Source organism: Oryzias latipes, chromosome 9 (assembly GCF_053564925.1).
Source record: "Oryzias latipes strain Hd-rR chromosome 9, Olatipes_Hd-rR_3.1".
Lineage (NCBI taxonomy): Eukaryota > Metazoa > Chordata > Actinopteri > Beloniformes > Adrianichthyidae > Oryzias > Oryzias latipes.
Window position 1 is genome coordinate 31,614,434 of NC_136245.1, and position 16,409 is coordinate 31,630,842.

The window sequence follows — 16,409 nt, forward strand, 5'->3', positions numbered from 1 at the left end:
GACCCACTCTCATCTTTTGATCTAATTTTTAATGCTTTTCCAGTGGTCTTTTAATTATGTTCAAACTATCTTTAGCCAAAATCAAATAACCTGTGTCCTTTTCCAGGACAAAGTTTCTCCATAGCAGCAGGAGTTACCTAGAAATTTGCCCCTTGTGTTGCGGATGGGGACCCCTTTCCTATTACCCATCTCCCACAACTTACAGCCCCTCACACCCCCCTGACAGCAATATTGGAGCTATTGATGTTATTGCACACTTTTGAGTGACACAAAATGCATCCAAATGGAGAGTTTATGGCCCGTCCAGTGCATTTTCTAAATGACAAATAAGCTGTTTTTTTAAACAGTTTTTTGCATGGTTTTGGGATGAATAAATGAATTGTTGAATAAAGAAATACTCAGAAAAGCAAATTTGAGCTCAATTTTCTTAATATATGACCTCCACCATCAGAAAAATGCCACAAGAACACGTGAAAAACACTCAAACTATAATTCTCATATGATTATGAGATTATGAGGCTTTTATCGGCACAGATAAAAAAAAGCTCTCAATTGCTCTTTTGCCCTCAGCTGCCAATTTTTTGGATCAGCTAGCTTCAGTCTTTGAGTCTGTGCTGCTCCAGGCTTATGTGCCCCCCAAAATATGCAAACGTAAGTATTTATTCTTTCCTAAAGCGTAAAAATGAAAGGATTCGGACAAAAAATTAGAAATAAAGGGATTCCGAAAAAAACTAAGGAGCTAACTGCGCACAACTCATGTTGTTCTAAACCTATGGAGTTATTTCATATATAAACCTGTAAAAGAAAAGTGAAACATCTTATTTTAAGGAATGAACACAAAATTTCACAAATGTCTCTCATCTAAAAGCAGCCTCTAGTGGTCGGTTGTGGTACTGCAATATTTGGTACATCTGGATTGCTTTGAAATTCCAGTGTCATTCAGAATCCAGATATCAGAGATGATCCATGAAGTTAATATATATAATTAAAAGCAGTGCAAAATCTACATAATTAAAATGTGAACAGGAGTGTTAATGAGGATGAAGACACAGTACAAGGATTTATATTGTGCATTTTTTAGTTGAACAGGTTCTCAATTTCTAATGAAAATCACTACAGCGCTTTTATAGTATCGGTATCAATATGAAAAAACATCACAAATATTCAAAAAACAACCAAATACATTTAATTTATTTCATTTGTTCTTTGCTCACCAATTTCTGCTTATTTTGAAAATAATTGAAATAACATAATAAATTGATTTAAACAACCTTTAATATTGATTCAGAGTCAGATTTAATTGTAGAAAAATTGAGAAGATATTACAATTATTTAACAAATATTTAATTCAGCAGCAATTATTTGTTTTATATGATTGATTTCCATTGACAATGTACCCCTTCACATGCACTGTATGTGCTGAAACTGACAAACATGATGATTTTAACAGAAAACAGTACATGTCAGCATTCAGCCTTTTTTTCCCTTTATGAAGAAAAATCTACCACTAAATAAATATTTCAAAACAAATATTTCAGACATACAGAATAATTCTTCATTGCACTTGTTGTGAAAGCTGACATTCTTGTTTTTTCAAGAAATATTTCTTCAACCCCTGGTTGTCATGGGGACCATGTGATGCACATGTAATAAAATATTTAAAAGTTGGGCTGCATTCAAATGTATTTCACCAAAAAAAAAAAAAAAAAACAGGAATGTTTCTGGAGTTGTCTTTAAGAATTTTTTCTTGCAGGTAAACATTTGAACTCATTTAAGCTGCACCGTCCCGTCCTATTGTCTTTACTTAGTGGCCTTGAACCTCCCACCACTGTGTTTGGGGAACAAAATGGCTCTGCTTTGCCTTTATTTCATGTGCGGTTGGTGTCAAACTGTGTGACGTGGATTTACATTCAAAACAAAGAGAGCCGTCCTCGCAGCTTTTGGCAACACAAACCTCTCTTCTGTTTCTGGCCACATTTCCCATGAGCACCTCTGCTCTCTGCCTTGCAGTCTACTGTCTTTCTGCAGCTCCTGAGTACAGTTCGTTAATTTTTTCCTGGTACATTTTCACAACAATGGGTCTTCTCAGTTTCAAGGTGGGTCCTGCACAAAAAAAGAAGAAATCTTAGTTCTTTTATGACAAATCTCAGGATAAAGATCTAGTTTCTATTCTCTGCATAATACATTTCTTTAGATAGATCAAAAGATTATTGGAGTGAAGCTTTAATAGTAAACAAACTTTGGCCTGAGGATAAAGTAGAAGAGAAAAAAAAACATCTGTTTAAAAATCTGACCCAGCTCTCCTCCAACGACAGAGAAATCTCGCTCCAGCACGACCCACTTCTGGATTTTCTGGGCGTTGGACGTCGATCTTGCGTTGACACGATCTATGCCTTCCTGAATAGCTTTGTAGATAGCAGGCTCCTTATTGGCTGTGATCTCTGACACCTTGGTGGCAGTAACACTGTGCCGCCGGCAGAAGTCCAAAACCTCTGAGCTCAGCTCATTCAAGGGCTCGCCGTTGTCATCCATGACACACTGCAAAAGCAAAAGACAGTTCATAGGTACATGTGATTACGCAGCAGCTGTGGCTGTTTGCAGGGACTCACTTACTTTAAGTGTGATCAGCATGGAGAGGAACTTGAGCTTGTCTCCAATTAGCATGGTGTTGCTGATGATAGGAAGTTCACTCTTCACTGCATCCTCAATTGGCACTGGAGGGATGTTCTCACCGCCGGCGGTGATGATCAGCTCTGCAGAGAAACGACAAATGGATTCTGATTAATACCAAAAACAGTTGTACTGTGCTGGTACTGTGCTCCATTTTCATTTGGTCTTCTCCAAATGTGCCAAGTGAATTTTCTAGGTAACAAATTAGCTCTTTTATAAACGTCATTTTCCCATCTGCTCCTGATTTACAATTTGAATAAAGAAATACTCTGAAATGAAATTTAAGATTAATTTTCTCTATATATGTTCTCCATCACGAAAAAAATGCTGCAAGAACATTTAAAAAAAAACAAAAAGACAATTTTCATTGGAGTGAGTCTATAAGCTTTGAAATAGAAATAGAAATCCGAATTTCATTTTTCTCACTGCTCCTTTCCAGTCATGAAGATTTGTGGATTTATGTCAATGTACTCATTGTGAAAGGAATGAAAATGAACAGAAAAAGTTAAGACAATTTGATATGGTGTTGTGTGCAGTATCACAAAAAAGCTTTAAAACTTCCTCATTCTAAGTGAGAAGTAAACCACTGTTAAGTTAAACTGATAGGCCACAACTTTTAAATACAGTTTTTATTTGTTGCATATTTTTTGCTGTACTGCTGCAGTTTTCCAGCTGCTTTTCATAAATTAAAATATGTACCGGTATATACATTAATTTTTGGTGGGATACCAGTTCATTTGAGGCTTATGTTTGTACTTTCTGAACTGCTGTAATGTAATTAGTTTTGTTAATAAATTTGTTAACAAGCTTATCAAACGTCGTAAAATATGAAAAAAAAAAAATCAAAAATTGAACTAACACTAAACAGTAATACAGGATATAAATAGCAACCAATACAAATCCTTGCTATTGTTGAACCTTTTATGCACAAATCCCTGGTGTTCAGCACTGCCTCTTACCTTTGATCCTCCCAGTGATGTACAGGAAGTTTTCCTGGTCAAATTTCCCCAGGTCTCCCGAGTGCAGCCAGCCGTCCTCATCAAGAGCTTCTTCTGTTTTGTCAGGCATGTTCAGGTAACCCATGAAGACATTGCGACCCCAGAAACACACCTCTCCGTTCCCTTCCTCATCTGGGTTATTCAGTTTTATTTTACTGCCTGGAATTACTTTTCCACAACTGTAAAGCAGGCAGAGACATTTCACTCTTCACTTCAGCTTTACTGGTCAAAACGTTTGCATATTTTTTAGTTTGTTGGTAGATTTTATACAAACTAAACTAGCTTTTTATGATAGGTGTACTTCCCAAATTACAAACTGAATAACAAGCGTAATGTGATGGACGGACCTTCCAAATTACAAACTGATAGGTATCTCTGCCTGTGCCAACAACAAAGGACGTCATGCTGACCTTCCAATGCGGTACTCATCAATGGAGACGGTGTGAGGGCCGGAGCTTTCGCTCATTCCATAAAGCTCCTTCACTGGGATGTTCAGGCTTAAGAAGTACTCCAAAGTGTCTTTGGTGATCGGGGCCGCCCCCGTGAAGCAGTACCTGCAGCGGTCCAAGCCCAAGGCGGCACGCACTTTCTTAAAAACCAGATTGTTGGCCAACATGAAGCCCCAAGGGACCAAATTCTCCCTGTAGCACATAAAAGCAAGTACACAACATAAACAAGGACATTGTGTATCTATGAAGGTATGACACATGACTGTAAAACTGGATTTGAGTCCAGTAAAAACATGAAAAAGACATCCTCCAGCTCACCCCTCCATTGCACTGTAGTTGTACTGCAGCCCAATTGACTTGGCCCAGTCTGCCACCCTCTTCTTCAGAGGGGAGGCCTTCTCTCCTCCAGCTCTCATCCCTTCCTGCATCTTCTCCCACACTCGGGGAACCCCGAGAAAACAAGTTGGTCGAGCTTCTTTCAGCGTGTTAACCAGGGAACCCTGAAAAGAGAAACATGAATTAAAACAGACCTTCAATGCTGGTCTTTGAAATCTACCAACCAGCATTTCTTCCAGCCAACTCTTCCTCAATTCCAGCTGATCACTTGAGCAGATGAGCTTTGTCAATCAGAATATGGAATCGCTTGATCTATCTAGTTAGGAGTTAGGACAGAGACAGCTGGAAAAAAGGCAGGTTGGAAGAATCCAGAATAAAATAAGCCATTAAAGTTTATTTTTTATACAAAATCATGCCTACCTTGAGGGCATCTGGCTCTGCAAAGTAGGTGGTTCCTGAAAAACTCATGCTGATCCAAATGTCAACCATCTGGGCTGCAACGTGGCTCAGAGGCAGGTAGCTGATCAGGATCTCCTGACCGTAGTTTTTACAAATCAAGCCAGAAGAAATACGGGCCGTCCAAGTTATCTATTGGGACAGATAAGAGAGTCTTCAGCCCAAAATTCAGTCACTTCTCACAAAAACTGACTCTCCACATCTGGATTTTTTTAGTTTGACCAGCTGAAAACTGAACTTTTAAGTGTAGAATTGTCAGTAAAGAAATCAGTGACGGTGTTCCTCAAGGCTCTGTGTTAGGTACTCTTCACATCCATGATTTAGAACTTTATTTTAAAAGCACCTTTTTTCTTTTTATATAAAAACATTGGATGATGTTCTAAAGCTATACTGATATTTTCTACAACTTATTTAGCCTTTTTTTTAATTAAATTTTATGCTTTAAACTTTAATTATTAATTATTAATTCCTGTCATAACCATATTTATTAAACTACTTTTTTACTTAATTATTGGTCATTTAAAGAAAAAAACTTCTGAAACCCTCCTAAAACCACAAACTCTAATTTAAAAACATGAGTTAAGTGCTGATTCAAGATAAGAGTAAAGAACATAGATTTTTAGATACTTAAATGTCATTTTACAGATGTAAGTTTCTATTTTTAACAGCACAGATAAGGTGTGACTTCTTTAGCTTTATCTTTTCCGAACTGATAGATTTCGATGCAGTTTCCAAAATAACCCAAATGTTGTCCTCACGTTGTCTTGGCTCAGCATGACTCCTTTAGGGTTGCCGGTGGTTCCAGAGGTGTAGATGAGGGTGCAGCACTCGTTGGCTCGCTGGCTGTCAATCACGGCGTTCAGCTGCTCGTCTGAGACGTCCTCTCCAACCTTCATGAACTCTTCCCACTACAGAAACACAGCTACAGTATATTGACCTGTAGTTTTGTTTTCATTTGTGGAAAAAAAGCTTTAAGGAATTAAATGCAGTAGATTTATCTTGTGTGATCAACAGAGTGATGCAACGTACTGAGTAGAGGATTGAAGTTTTCTGTTGGAGCTTGCCTTTATACTGGATAATAGCCTTCAGGTGAGGTAACTGATCTTTAACCTAACAGGGGAAGTGATAAGAAAAGACGCATGAGATAAATGTTCTCCCCTCCTCCTCTAGATGCTTTCAAAAAGCACACGGTGGAGGGATTCTTTGATGGAGGACACATCTGACCTGCAGGATTTTATCGAGCTGCTTCTGGTTCTCCACAACCAGGATGTTGGCCTCACAGTTGGCAGCCACATACTGGCAAGCCTCTGGGGAATTGGTCGTGTAAATGCCGGCTGCCAACCCACTGCATCGGAAAAACATGATCAATCTCCTGTGCTTTTGCTCACACCTTTAATAATTTACCAACATGCCTTAAATGTCTAACACGACCTGGACAATGATTACAAATTCAGTCTTTCAATATGGATTTAAAAGGCATGAATGTTCAGTGTGCATTCAATCCAGAACAATTGAAAGTTAATTATTATCTCAATAAAAATGTTCAATAAACACCAACATGTTTGCTTAAGCAACCATGTGAGCCAATAAATCTAAATAAATCCCCTGCTTAACTTTGCAAAAATCAATTTTTTATAAATAAAAATTCACATTCTGAAGGTTCTTAACCTGAATCTGTGGTTTCTTACCCTGCAAAGATGCAGCCGATGTCAGAAATGAACCACTCGGGGGAGTTAAACCCCAGAATCCCAACGCCATGAAAACGTTCCAGGCCCAGCTGCAAACCAGAGAGCATGGACATGTTAGTGACACAGAAGCACAGCGCCCTCTTTGTTTTTTCAGGAGTAGTTCTCGTTCTAAAGTCTCTTTGGATCCGTGAAACAAAAGGTGTAAGGCGAGCTGTGAATGTAACGCACACCTGTTGTCATCTGTTCTCACACCACAAAGTAAACCGAGAACAGAAATTAAAGTTTTTTTTTTGTGTGTGTAACACAAGCAAATCCACACAAACTCAGACCAGGAAACAAAAGCCGCTGATAAGCTACTTAAGAATGGATTCCATTCATCCATCCGTTTTCTAAACCCGCTTCTTCCCATTCGGGGTCACGGGATGCTAGAGCCTCCCCAGCTACTGCAGGCAAAGACAGGGCGTTCCATTTTTATCCCCAAATACCGTTGGAGGATAAAAATCTGAAATCTACGTCTTTGCTTAAAGCCTGTGAACCAAAGAAACAGATTTCAGCCACTAAAAAATCTGAGAGAAGAAAACAAACCAAAAATAAAAAGCATTTTCGTAGCGTGCATACTTTGAATGTCTGTTGAATGTCCTTGCTATTATTTCTTTCCTTCATTACAGAAGAGCGGGTCTTTAAAGAATACATGTTAAAGGGCAGTTTTGTGAAGCCTCAAAGATCAAGAGCAAGCCTGAGAACAAGCCACACAATCGTCATCACTTTCATGCTGGACAAAAACGGCAAACAAACAAAGAAGCTGCAAACCAACAGAAATAATTGTATCCCCTTTATTCAGGAAAAAAAGAACAAGTCAGTTCAGTTTTTGTCCTGGAGGCTATTTAAGATGCACCCTTATGCACAGATGCACAGTAGATCGCAAAGGAGATGCACTGCAGATTAAAAACATACGCGATGAGACAAACAAAGTCAAACTTAAAGATTAACTTGGAAACAGAAAAAATTGTGAAACAATCTCTTTAAATAGAGCTTGAGTCACATGATGAAGAACTCCCTGAATGTTTGAAACAGCATTTTGTCATTTTACTCAGGGTTTCCTTAACATTTGCTCTAAAACTGCACAACCACTATAACAGCACAACAACTTCTTGACACCACGCCATGTCTGTATAAACACAAACATCGCCTGCGACTTGACGGGTTTCACGAAGCTTTAGGCCACAACAACGGAGCAGTTTGAGCTGCTGTATCCAAACTGTGGTTTTAGTTCAGTTCTTAGTGACAATTTAATGAATGGAATGAAGTTTTTCCAGCAGCTGGAGGTCCTGCAGCCAACCCTGCATCCCTATTTCAGAGCTTCTGAGACTTCCTTTCCTTCACCTTTCAGCCCCTCTCCTGGATCTTGCTTGGGACTAAGATCCACAAGCAATTAAAGTTTGATGAAGTGCTTATTAAATAGTGCTTATTTGGCCATATTAAATATATATTTCTGTGTTTTATTCCTCCTTTCAGGGAATCTGGGACCACATTAGTTTATTTACAAACATTAAAGATGTCTTTTTTAATCGAAACATGCAAAAAATCTGAATATCTTTTGGAGCAGTTTAGCAACTTCATGATTGATTGAGGTGCAAATAAAAGCTGAAACAGAATTTCCATATTTTCCTATCTGAATCCAGTTACAGACCTTCAGGAAGCTTTTGGCCGCTGCACGACACTGCTCATAGTACTGCCTCCAGGTGAGAGATGCCGTCTGGCCGTCTTCTTTGAAGACCAAAGCGGTTTGGTCCCCGCTCCTCTCCACCGTCTCCAGAAACATCTGATGAATCGTGACTGGGGTCTCTGAGCCCGGACCAGACGCCTCCATCCTCAGATTGACCGCCTTGTCTCTGCTGGCGCTCCACAGCTTGTCGGCAGGGGCCAAGGTTGTTGCCAGACTCTGTGTCGACATGGGAACGACCCTGGGCTCCTCTGTAACATGACAGCAGGGACAGTTACGCACTCCCGCCATTCTCGGCTTAGAAAACACCTGCTACCTAGCTCAAAGACTGCAGGATTGCTTTTGAGGAAGATCTGCGGTGTAAAAAAAAAAAAGGTGTGGACACATTCCTAAAGCCTTGCTGCTCTGCACATGAGTAACCTGATTTGCTGATGTCTGTAAGGGAGGAAGGCTTAGCTGTCATCTGATACAGAGCAAAGAGAAAAAGTACAGAATGTGATTCATCTCCATCAGGCTTAGTGAAGCAAAAAACGAGTTGTGCATGATTTTCTTTGGTTTTTATTTTATGTTGTGTTAAATCTGCAGCTCTGGGTATAAGAAATAAATTCTGGTTTCACTTTTATTAGCTTTTTCTAAGATAAAAAAATAATTGCAAATTTATATAGCCTGAAGATGTCAACTGAAATTAGGCTCCGTACCAAATGATCAAGGGGAGAAAAAAATAGTTTTACACATCTCTCATTGAGGGAAAACTTCTGCTCTTCCAGCCAGCACAGCCTTTTAAGACCCACTCCAATAAAAATCATGTGTTATGGTGTTTTTAACACGTTCTTGTGGCATTTTTCTTATGATGGAGGACATACGTAAAGAAAAATCATGTTTGGACCCTGATAACTTGGCAAACTATAGACCCATTTCCAACCTACCATTCCTGTCCAAGGTTCTTGAAAAAGTTGTCGCCGCTCAGCTCCACCATCATCTCTCAACGCACAGCTTGTATGAAAAATTTCAGTCTGGCTTCCGGCCAGCTCACAGTACAGAGACAGCCCTGGTCCGAGTCATGAATGACCTACTCATGGCTGCGGACCAGGGCTCCCCATCTCTACTCATCCTTCTTGACCTATCAGCTGCATTTGACACTGTGGATCACGGCATTCTCCTTAACCGTCTTCATACTACTGTTGGACTCTCTGGGAACATACTCAACTGGTTTAAATCATATCTCACAAACAGGACAGAATATGTGGCTCTGGGAAATGCTAAATCCCACACACACACAGTCACCTGCGGAGTTCCTCAAGGCTCTGTTCTTGGACCTTCACTCTTTACCATCTACATATCTCCACTTGGACAAATCATTCGTAAACACAACATTTCATTCCACTGTTACGCCGACGACACACAATTATATGTAAAAATGAATTCCACTCCCACCATAACTTCTTCTGCCCTCCAGGCATGTCTCGAGGAGATAGAAGCATGGATGGCTGAAAACTCTCTCCAGTTCAACAGCAACAAGACTGAAGCCATATTAATCGGTACCCCTCACCAGATCAAAACATCCTCCACCAAAAGCATTCTGGTCTCTGGTCACAACATTCCACTTTCTTCACCTGTGATAAATCTTGGTGTCAAAATCGATTCTACTCTAACATTTGATCATCATATACGTCACCTCTCCAAAGTCTCTTTTTTCCATCTGAAAAACATTGCAAAGCTCCGCCCCTCACTAACCCAGTCTGATGCAGAAAAACTAATCCATGCTTTTGTCTCCTCCAGACTAGATTACTGCAATGCTCTCCTTGTTGGGATTCCTGGCAGGAGCCTGGAAAAGCTCCAGCACATCCAAAACTGCGCTGCTAGGGTCCTGACAAGGAGACGCAAATTTGACCACATCACTCCTGTCCTTCAGTCACTTCACTGGTTACCCATTCGTTCCAGAATTCAATACAAACTCTGTCTCCTCACCTACCAATGCGTCCATGGAACTGCCCCTGCCTACCTCAGTGAGCTCCTTTCCCTGCACGCCACTTCACGACTCCTCCGTTCCAATTTCACACACTGCCTTCATCAGCCAAGGACCAGGCTAACCACTATGGGAGACAGAGCCTTTCAGGCTGCTGCCCCTCGACTCTGGAACAATCTTCCACAATCCCTCAGAGCCCCACAAAGCCTTGGCACATTCAAAAAAGGCTTAAAAACTTTTCTTTTTAATAATGCTTTTTAGTACTTTCATTGTTGTTTTATTTTTGTCTTACCTTGTTCTTATTGTAAGTCATTTTTATTTCTGCCTCCATTGTAGCGCTTTGGGATTTTATCTAAAATGTAAAGCGCATTCTAAATAAAATTTATTATTATTATTATTATTATTGTTTAAAATTGTGTTTTTGAGTATTTCTTTATTTAAATCGCTGTGAATCAGGAGAAGATTAAAAGATGCTGTTAGAAAAAGCTTTTAGCTGATGCTAGAGTTGGTGGGCCACAAGCTCCCTGCTCTGCTATATCCTGATGCATCCACTTACAGACGTCTAGATCCATGTACGTCTTTGTTTTCCTCGTCTGAGTTGGAATCTGGATAGCTCCTATATTGCTCACCATTTTTGTTGCATTGATAATATTAGGTTGGGGGTGTGAGGGGCTGTAAGCTAGTGAGAGCGCATGTATACAGAAGATGTCGGAAAACAAGGGTGTGGTTGCTCCAGGCCAACAGTCCCACAACCCAGAGGCAAAATTCTAATGATCTCTGCGTAAAATTCTATAGGGTTATTTTGCTTTTGGCTAAAATCAGCATTTTCCACTGGGGAAAATTTGAAAACACATTAAAAGATGATCGAAGTGAGACTTTAAAACATTATAGACCACACAAACAAATTTTGATCCCATAAACAAAGAACTAACTCAATAGAAAATACCCTTACTAAATTCAAAGTTTAGTTTTTTAAGGCTAAATCACAAAAAATCCAACATTTCACTTATGTCTTTTCTGAGTGCACAGATCTCTCTGAAATATATGATTATCACAGATAAAAACACATTTATACACAATTTTAGAGCAAAATTGTTTGATATCTTTATGTTTTAACATTTTGTTACTTTCAATGCCCAACATTTAGGACCACAAAAATAATTTAATTCAACTTTTCTGTAGTTCTGTGGTAGCTTTTAACATCAGATCCTAACTGTCATCTCGTGTCTTACCTGTTGAAAGACCTTCAGCGACTTCCTTCGCGTCTGGGGAAGCGAGCTTTTGAGCTGGTGCTGGAGGAGGTTTCTGGTTCTGGTTGACAGAGATCTCTGAATCTGGAGGGATGCTGAGAAAATGACAAGGAAGGACATCTTTTTAGCCTGAACAAATAAACCTGTACAAGTTCAGACATTTCCTCTATTTCACAATGATTTCACAAACCTGTCAGCGTGAAGATCCATGGCTGCGACACCGTTGCTTAGGATTGATTCTCCTGTGGCGCTCATCTTGCATTTGCTTCAAACAGTAGAATGAAATCAGTGCTAGAACATTTCAAATGTTGTCCATGGAGGACTCTCTGAGCAGATAAGGTTATCTGTTACAAAACAGTTCCACTCTGTTCATTTATACAGCTCTGACATTGCTTAAAGTCATTGCAACAGGTCAGCTCTGCGTGACCGCTGACTGCTGTGTAGTGGTGCTCCTAATGTTGAAACGCTTGATGTCGTCCCAGGAGGCATTGCTTTACCCTCTGACTGCAAAAATTTAGGATCAAACCACCTTTGACCCAAAAATAAAGAAATCTTATGTGAGTTTGTTCCAAAAACCAAATTTTAAATAACTACAAAGCAATAAAACACTAAAAAACAGAGCTGGAGGTGAAAAAAATGTTTAAAATGTTATTTTTTTGCATTTTTAAACCCTTATTGAATAAGTTCTGAGGATAAAAATGTGCTTCCTTTACTTCCAAGTGTAAAAACACATAATCAATAGAGTCTGCCTTAGATTAAAACCCGCAGAGACAGCAGAACTTTAGTCTGAACTCTGATTTCTCTGAACCAACAATTTGCAAAAGTGCAGTTTGGCAATAAATATCTTTGCTCTAATTTGTACAAATCTCATTCAAAGTGCTCTGCCAAGAACAAAATGTCAGTCCCAGTCATTTGGATCAAAGTGTATTGTGTGCAGCTTGCATTTCCAGGGAAAATTCTTGTAGAGAAACAAAATCTTTTCAAAAAGAAAGCAATTTGAATGTGTCCGGATGGATTTCCTGTCCTTGAATGTGAAAAAAACAAAAAAACAAAAACATAAAGGAACATATAGAAATGTCAGCTTACCTCCTTCTCTTAAAGAGTTGAGTGGCATCAACTTGACAGCAGCACGTCAGGTGGAGCACAAAGCTGGGTCCACCTTTGCCCTGATCTGGTTCTGGACTTTTGCCCTCGAAGGGGAAAGTATAGCTGTGGGTTTTCCTGCCTCACCCGGATCTGGAAACATTTACACAATCCACTGAGCGACCTATGCTGAGCCTGTAAAGAGACGTTAAAGATCCAACGAACCGACCAAAGGTTGCATCTCGTCAAGGTGACGAGTCCTGAATCCTGAGACGCATGAACACATCAATCAGCTGCAGAAACCGAGAGTTTGTTTTAATGTCAGATGCTGACGACTGTTGTCCTTGGTAACAGGGTGAGTGTCAGCAGAGGGGGCATTCATGGATCCCATGGAGGGGTTATAAAACCCCAGTGTTAAGTAAACCTTTATCAGTTCAAATTTGTTCTTCATTATCAATTGTGCTCCATGGAGAAATGATTCAATCAGATAAGTTGTCTACAAGAACGGGTGAGACTTTGGACCATGAAAGACCAGCTGCTCAACTTATCTAGAACATCTGAGGATGCACTTGTGTTTTTCTTTATCCTAAATTCTCTTATCGTTTTAAGCAGGGGCTGACCGCTGCTCTGTTACTAAATATGGAGTAAAGTTGAACTGTCTTCAGTGACACGCAGTAACCTCGCTTTGACTGCAAGGCCAGAGAATCATACCACCCGGTCACACCACAACTGCCTTCTTCCACACCCCATCTGCTCCTCCCAGGGGGCTGTGAATGATTTGAGTGGAACTTCATAAAAAAGTGGTCATCTAAAACTGGAATTCAAACAAACGCACTAACACCAATGGGGTTTAAATGCACTTTACTCTCCGATAAGACGCCGTTAATGCCGCAGTTATCAGATTTCTAACTTGATTATTTCACAAAAGCTCGATAGCCTTTTCAGATATCATTTTTACTAAGTTTTAACTAGTTTTTTTTTATTGCAGGAGGTTCATTACTGAAACCTTTGCAGTGTCTGTCAGGAATATTAATTCACCACATCTACATTATTCAGTTTAAATCTGTTCAATAACTAGGCACCTATTTATAGACAAGTTTGTCTCAAGGTCCCATGCAAATACATCAGACCCTGCAAAAATAATAGAAATAATGTTGTTACAGTCCAATTATCTTCCAGCAACTCAAGGTTTTAGTCTGATTTAGAGTAGATCACATCACAATAGGCAAAATTACATGAACTTAATTTATGTAAATTATCAAACAACTGAAGGAATTACTTTCTCTACATTCAAATGGACAAATGTGGAAGGTAACATTCAATTTTAATAGATGAATAAAAAGGATTTGTAATCAGAAACAGATTTATTGAGGGAGCCAAAACCAGAATGAGACAAATACAGAAAGAAACCCACTTGGCAGAGAAACTCCCTGCCATAAGGAGAACCCAAAGAAGACACAAAAACAACAAAATCCACTACATCTATTCTAAGACAAATGTTAAACAAGATTCTAACAAGCTAAATAGAAGTTTTTATCAGAAAATTTGAAAACTATTTTAAGCATCCCTACTACTCTATATGTTGCATTAAAGGCAGCACAGAAGAAGAAAGACTTGCATAAACTAGAATAATTTTAAGGTGGTTTAAGACTGAATCTTTGCAGCACACACACACACACAAATGATTTGAGTGTGGTTTTCTTTAGAAACAAAATTTTAAAGAAAAAACTTTATATTCACTGCAACGGGAGGCTCATCTTTTATTCCTCCAATGGGGCTCTTTATTCAAAACAACAATTTTGTAGTTTTGGTTAATTTGTTTAAGCTATAAAAGTTTTTTTCTGTTCTGGGTGGTCAGAGAGGATTAAACTTAGAAGCAGGAAGACTCAGCCAACTCCATCGAGTTTTGAGCATTTACTTGAACCGACCAGGAACCAAACAGAGAAGACACTCCAACACAAAACACAGAAAGAACACAACTTAAACAGGAAGCAACATGATTGCAGGCAGCTGGGATCAATTAAGGAGGGACCACAGCTAACCTTCCAGAATTGTAACCAAAAGAAACACCACTAGAGGGCAACCATGATAGTTTCACTTATGTTTACATTTTCAACATGTAAGATAACAGAGAAAATTATGTTAAAATGTTTAATCCTCATGCAGTCAAAGAGGTTTATAATAAGAATTAGCCTTAAACGCAAAATCTTCTCCTGCACAACAGGGTCTGGCTGATGTTCAGAGAATATAATTGCATTTACATTTATAGATTATAAAAAATAGAAAATGCCACATTTGACTTGTATTTTTTATTCAAAATCTGTTGCAGCAGGAGGATCTTAATAGACACAGGGTGGATTTTATTTTGATAGAAACTTGTATGGGCTACAGTCAATAGTTTAGAAAAGTTAAAATTGTAAAATAAAGCTCTGTTGTTTTTAAATTGTTCACTGAAGAAGGTTAACAGACTCTTTTAGAGTGGCAAGAAAACAAGTAACAAGATAAATGTTATCAGTTTGTGCATGTGCAGTGTACCTGTAGATAAGAGTCATGAAGAACAGCGTCTCCTTTCTGCAGAAGTGAGAACACTTTCTACTTGGTTTTGAGGAGAACCAACATCACACATTACCAAGAGAGTTCTCTATGTTTATGTATTGTCTTGAATAAAAAGGGAAACCTGTTCACTCAATGGAATTTTATCTTTTAAGATCGTATGGTGCCGTTTTACAACTGGGCGTCTACAAATTTGGACCTTTAAAAGTCTTCAAATACAGCTTATATCAAGATAAAGATCTGTACGAAAATTGAGGTCCTGCAGGTTTAGCAAGCATACAAACATTTGCACATACATGTAATGAATCTAGAACAACACAGAACAGTGTGATAACAATCAAATAAAAAAAAAGCAGAAAACGACTGTTGCTGTTGTTTCTATCAACATATAAAGAAATACTGTTGAAATTATATCTTAATATTCTATTGAGTCTTTTAAAACATTATTTAACTTGAAACGTGTTACTTTACATGAATTATAGCCTGTCTGGAAAAACCCTTCAGAAATGAAAGTAACATTTTGGCAAAACCTGTTTAGCAGTTTTCCTGCGCGGACAGACTTTTCTTACATTGACCAGTAAGTATAGTTCTTTTAAAAATTAAAAATTAAAACACACGTTTTAACCTAAGGAGGTGTTTTTATTTTACTCACTTTTACGCACAAGCATATATGCGAAAACGCTCATTTTGGCACAATTAGTCAGCTTGTGCGTAATGTGTGCGTAATTGGGTGACAGCGCGTTGATGTTCTCTGACTTTGGTTGTCTTAAATCCTCTCTCATCAGGCTGCAAATATTTATAAACGCTGCTTTGTCTGCGATAATCTATTGCCCGACATGTTGTAGATAAATAAAGTCTCGGAGGGTTGTGTTTTCTGCTCCTTTGGCAAAGAAACCCGAATCTCACAGATGCACCAAGTGTGTTCGTCGCGCGCTTAATTGAAGTGTCCCCGAAAGCGAGCCGCGCGCGTTCGCGTGAGCGGAGGGGGGAAGAAGCTGCGTTCTGCCTCCTCAGCAGAGAACCACTCACCCCGCGCTGGTGCTGAAAAGGATGCGGCTTGGCGCAACAGTTCCACGCGGCGGACCGGGTTCCTCAAACTAAAATGTTGTCAGGCTCGGCAGTCTGGTACAGGTGTTCTACCAGTTTGATTTTAAGACAGGTTTTAATTCCCCTTTTGTTTGACCTCGCAGCTTGGTCTCTGATTGTTTCCTCTTGTCTCATGTTTCGTGTGTTTAAG

General features: G+C 39.2%; 1 protein-coding gene across 2 annotated transcripts; it reads right to left on the bottom strand.

Moving 5' to 3' along the window:
- Positions 1 to 1,060: 1,060 nt before the first annotated feature.
- On the bottom strand, positions 1,061 to 16,409 carry LOC101158282 (long-chain-fatty-acid--CoA ligase ACSBG2). Of its 2 annotated transcripts, none has more exons than XM_004072119.5 (16): positions 16,202 to 16,409; positions 12,623 to 12,772; positions 11,727 to 11,801; positions 11,519 to 11,631; positions 8,288 to 8,571; positions 6,598 to 6,686; positions 6,134 to 6,254; positions 5,939 to 6,019; positions 5,668 to 5,817; positions 4,874 to 5,041; positions 4,436 to 4,617; positions 4,079 to 4,309; positions 3,630 to 3,847; positions 2,614 to 2,753; positions 2,295 to 2,538; positions 1,061 to 2,103 (listed from the first exon to the last, which is right to left on the bottom strand). In XM_004072119.5, the coding sequence occupies exons 3-16, from the start codon at positions 11,789 to 11,791 to the stop codon at positions 2,012 to 2,014; spliced, it is 2,178 nt and encodes a 725-aa protein (XP_004072167.2). In that variant the 5' UTR covers positions 11,792 to 11,801; positions 12,623 to 12,772; positions 16,202 to 16,409; the 3' UTR covers positions 1,061 to 2,011. The 2 variants fall into 2 exon arrangements, with proteins under 2 accessions (XP_004072167.2, XP_020561365.1); XM_020705706.3 differs by lacking the exon at positions 16,202 to 16,409 and adding an exon at positions 12,849 to 13,029.

Coding starts and splice junctions, on each gene's coding strand:
- LOC101158282 (XM_004072119.5), bottom strand. CDS start 11,791: ATGAGCGCCACAGGAGAATCAATCCTAAGCAACGGTGTCGCAGCCATG. Junction 8,572..11,518: donor CGCTGAAGGTCTTTCAACAG/GTAAGACACGAG, acceptor GTCATGTTACAG/AGGAGCCCAGGGTCGTTCCC. Junction 2,539..2,613: donor CCATGCTGATCACACTTAAA/GTAAGTGAGTCC, acceptor TTGCTTTTGCAG/TGTGTCATGGATGACAACGG.